Source organism: Echinops telfairi, unplaced genomic scaffold (genome assembly GCF_000313985.2).
Source record: "Echinops telfairi isolate 266 unplaced genomic scaffold, ASM31398v2 ScPeMD7_3533;HRSCAF=4204_0, whole genome shotgun sequence".
Classification (NCBI taxonomy): Eukaryota; Metazoa; Chordata; class Mammalia; order Afrosoricida; family Tenrecidae; genus Echinops; species Echinops telfairi.
This window is the reverse complement of record NW_022107431.1, coordinates 89,873,122-89,878,079: the sequence shown is the minus strand read 5'-3', so window position 1 is coordinate 89,878,079 and position 4,958 is coordinate 89,873,122. Positions and strand designations below refer to the sequence as shown.

Here is a 4,958-nt window from a genome sequence, read left to right as displayed (position 1 = left end):
ATGATGAGGGCAATGAATGTACAAATGTGCTTTACACAATTGATGTATGTATGGATTGTGATAAGAGTTGTATGAGCCCCTAATAAAATTAAAAATCACACGAACCTTATCACCTTCAAAAAAAATTGCCCTCTTACTGCACATCTTTTAAAATGAGACATGTGACCCTCAGGAGGTGATCGGCAACTCCAAAGCACAGGTAAAGGGCTAAGGGATAGGGAGACCAGGTAAATGAGGAGGCTAAAACATTGTGGAAAGTGTAACCATGTCTCTCAATTATTTGTGTAGCACTCTTATGTGGTGATTTAATTTGTTGTAGGCCCCAACCTACAACATATCTGAGTTAAAATGAACCACATTTACAACATAAAATTTTTTATACAACTCATATTTACAATTTTAAAATATATCTGTTGAGTCTGTTTCCAAACCCCAAAGACAAATAAAAAATCTGATTTATAAATTTATTTTTTAAAGGCAACACTAGTGAAAACTTAAATTAAAAAAAAGAGGTTCTCCACTTGTCAAACGGACTTAGCACAGAGTCACCAGAGTGGAAGCCCATCGCAGGTCAGGAACTACCTGTGTTAACAAAAAGGGAGGTTAGGTGGAAAATCTGCAGGGTAAAGCATCTAGATTTTCTTTTCAGAAGAAGCTTTTAGTGTGAATAGGGAAGGTAGGAATGGATGAGATCTGCCTCCTCTTTCAGCTCTCGGGGCTGATGTACCAAATTGTAAAAGCAGCCATTCTTGACCTAATCACTATTTTTAGCATCGTTGAGAGACATTCTACTCCAAATTCACTTTTAGAAAGCTACCTTGTGTACACCAGTGCACTAACAGAGTACCCACTTCCACCTTCATGCTCACGAGACTTGCCTGGCACACCCCTGTCTCCAGGAGGGAACCTCTAGCCAGGCTCTTCCTCAGCCTTGCCTTGTGGGCCTGCCGTTTTAGCAGCTTAGTCCACGGAAGGGGAGGGCAGGACCAGGCCCCAGTCTGCCCTTCCTATGGGGAGGACAGCTGACTACTTCCACTCACGCCATGATAGGAGATGGAAGGGCAAGCCGAAAAGGGTGTCCTCTTGAGACAATGCGTTCAGTAACAGCATCACCTGGTACTAAATGCGCCGAGGAGCGCACACCGAAGGGCTGTCAACCTGGTTACACTTTAGAATAACTGGGGGAGTTATTTGGGGGGAATTTTAGAGAAAGCACCAATGATCTGGCCCCAACTCTATAGTGATTCTAATCTAGTTATTTGGGGCACAGCCCAGACACCAACATTTTTAAAGATTTCTTCTAATGAGAGTATCAGAGTAAGAACCAAAGAGAAACAACTCCAACCCACCCCACCCCCCAAATTCATTGCCATTGAGTCAATGATAACCCGGTAGACAGGGTTGAACTGCTCCTGTGATTTCTGAGATTATGTTTGTAGGAGTAGAAAGCCCTGTCTTTCTCCTGAGGAGTAGCTGGTGGTTTTGAACTGCTGACCTTGTGGATCACAGTGCAATGCCAATGAGTCGAATGTACAGCCAGAGTAAGAACCATAGAGAAATGAATTATTTTTAAAGTATTGGTACTTGAAAATGATCTTCTCTTTGATCCCCATGGGTTTGTTGTAGATACAGATAATTAATATGTCATCTCTCCCCGCTTTTGAAAGTGAAGCTGCATTGTCCCATCACCCATGGTGCCCAAATAATTCTTGAGTAGGCGAGCAAAGGAAACCAATTGTACATCTCAACGAAATGCTTTTAACCCAGCTCGCTAATGCCTTCGTTGGGAGTGGTTCAAAGGCTTAAATGCCAACCACCTCTCTCAAGTCTTCTGCGAGCTGAGGCAGCTCTCCTCTACCCACTTATCCCACAGAATAACGGGCACATTTCACATCTGGATCATGAAAAGGCAATTTTATCGCACAGGATGGCCAATATCTGCTTATGAAAGGTCTTTCACCCCTTCTATAACTACAATTAGCCCCACCCCCACTTGTTAATTAATAATTACTGTTTCTATGGCTAAAATAAGCTCTGTGTTTTCCTAGGTGACCAAGATATCAGCGTGGTTTCTGAATACATCTTCAAAATGAAAGTAGTTTATCCAGCAGTTGAAGGTCGGATCAAGTTTTCTGCAGGAAGTTACTGCCGAGGAAGCCTTTTTCTCATCTCTCTCTCACTTTTGGCAGTGTACCTCACTTTACACCAATAGTCAAGATTTCTTCCTGCCATTACTGCATGAAGCTACCTTCCCCCCCCTCCCCCCCACATGAAGTCCAAGTGTTTATCTTCAGGGCTTGACTTTGTGACGGCACAGAACATCAGTGCTGGCGCCCAGAAGCGCAAGTTTACAATGTTGTGAAAAGAAGAAACTGACATTATCAAGGTCGACAAGTGAGACAGAAAGGATCAAGAAAAAAAGTCAAATGTAAAACTAAATATCAAGACTGGTTATAATCTATCAAACAACTTCTGTTTACATAGAACTTTATAATTTACAAGGGATTTTTAAGCACACTGAAGCCACAGCTTACTTTGGTAGATAAAGCCAAAAATCAAAACCAAATCCACTGCCATCGAGTTGATTCCCAACTCAGAAACCCTATACGACAGAGTAGAACTGTGCCTGCTTCTGAGTTGTAAATCTTTACAGGAGCAAAAAGCCTTATCTTTTTACTCGGAGAGCACCTGGTGGATTTGAACCATTGACCTTGTGGTTAGCACTCCACTGCATAACCCAGTTTACAGATGAGGGAATTGAAGCTCAGAGTTGACTGGCTCCAAGCTGTAGAGATAAAAGTGACAATCCAAGATTTCGGCCTACATCTTTGAACCTCTTTCAACACATCAAGTTGCTGTTGAGAATGATACTTAATAGTCTCCTCTTTTCATAATTATCAGTGGCCCCAAGCTCACGGATGACAAGACTCTACTTCTTTGTCTCTATTTTCTGTCTTCGGAGCTCCTGTTGTTATCTGTTGAAAAACACAGGGCGGCTTTCCCTCTGGCATCACTCAGCTGCTTTCAGGCGCTCAGAAATGAAACTCCTGTGCAGATCATGAGAAAGGGCCGAGACTGCGACAGGCAGGGGAGGGAGGGAGACAAGGAAAGGCAGAAGCCCCAGGACAGATGCACTCACACTATAGAACAGAGCTCAGGAACATTGTTAAACACGTGTTTGATAGGGAGTAGCAGCAGTGTCTGGCACAGGATACTAGCAGTAATTTCACGGGTCTAACCCCCTCTAGTTCTCTGCTGGCTCATTCTTCCTCAAATGAAGGTGCCATGAGAACTGTCTAGAATGAATTCTAATTCTGCACCTGCACTTGCCCCTCCTTAGCACTGTACTTATTCTACTTCACACACATACACACACACACACACTTATGGAAAATGCAGATATACAGAAAGGAGCCAATTATAGGTTTTGTGAATCGTTGTACATGTTTGAAGTCAACTTTGCCTGCATATCCCAACAATCACCCTTAAGTCACCCTCAAGTCCAAGGAGTGGATCCCTCTGAGTGGGTGCTCAGGAGGTACACAGAGTGACAAAATCACGGTTATGTAAAAATACAGTATTTGTTGGTGATGATGACCTGTGGGTCTGCTCAGCAGCATGCAAGTGATGCAACAAGAAATGGGAGCTCTCACCGTAAAAAGCATAAGCCAACAGCAGCTAAAGTTTGGAGAGAGCTATATTTGTACTACAGTGTTTACAATTACTTAAGTATTCTTGATATATACTTTTGAGTTTCACAGCATTTTTACAAAGATCGTGGCGGTAAAGTCATGCCTTGGATTCTATGCATAGATTAGCTACAACAAATGTCAGTGTGGTTGTGAAAAGCGCAGCAAGGTTCATTTGGGATATATTTTTTATGCTCGGCCAGTAAAACAGGATAAATCCTATTGAAGCACAGTTTTTTAAAACAGCATTTTGGTCAACTTTCTAAAAATGTCTATGTTTTGTGCAACAGTATTGAAATATGACCTTGAACCACTCTCCAAATTTTATTCCAAAATAAAATGTACAGTACACTCCTTGGTCTTCAGTAGTTATTTCTCAACACTTGTGAAGCAGTGACCTATGACTGAGGAAGGTTGGCAACTTATCACTCATACATCTCTTGATCTTAACCTCCTTGCTGTCACCCCTCCACCCCCAAAAATGTTTAAAGCAAGATGAATGCAATTTTTAAGTAGAAAAGTAAAGCCATTTTACGTAATACTCATAAATGTTCTTGTTTTGATGGACAGAATCCAACAAGTAGGAACCTATTAGTAATACAGTAGACTAATTTCATTACACCATGATCAACCAAACATGTTAATTCCTATTTGGTACCAAGCTGCCTTCAGCAAAAGCCACAGAGACTGGATTTCTTATGAGAAAGAAACTATTTGATTATTAGAGATACTAATAGCGAGGCATTTGAATTACGGTGCTGATGAAGATACTGGAAAGTTCCCTGACTGGCAAAATAAACATCTGCCTTGGATGATGGACGTACGGCCAGAAAGCTCTCTAGAATTCTCCCTGGGGCATGTTTTGAAGAGAAACCAGTCCCCAGAAAAGGACATTGTGCTTGTTCAAATAGAAAGGCAGCGAAAGAGGGCAACTCTTGACAAAAGGGATTGACCCAGTGGCTCCAGTAATGGGTTTGGCCTGGCGATCATGAAGCTGGTAGAGGTCCAGGCAGCACTTCCTTCTGTTGCACTCGGGTCACTATCCGCTGGAACCCGCTGGACTGCCCCTCACCACAGCAGCTGCTCACTGTTAGCAGGTGCTCCCTCTGGGGGCATGTAGTCCAGTAGACATAGGCTTGGCAAGTACATATTTCACATACAGTATTATTATACTGTACATAGGATTCTTGGCCTTGTAGATAAGGGCCGGCTTGAGCAAAAATCCCTCAGCATTTCCACAAATAACGAGAGTGACTCGATCCTTATAAG

The 4,958-nt window shown here is 42.4% G+C and overlaps 1 protein-coding gene across 1 annotated transcript in view; it reads left to right on the top strand.

Moving 5' to 3' along the window:
• The window catches only part of NT5E (5'-nucleotidase ecto), a 57,830-nt gene extending 55,210 nt beyond the window's left edge, over positions 1–2,620 (top strand). The window contains exon 13 of the mRNA XM_045294318.1: positions 2,049–2,620. Within this exon, the coding sequence (XP_045150253.1) occupies positions 2,049–2,212 (164 nt within the window). The 3' untranslated portion in view covers positions 2,213–2,620. The remainder of the gene's footprint in view (positions 1–2,048) is intronic.
• Positions 2,621–4,958: the final 2,338 nt, after the last annotated feature.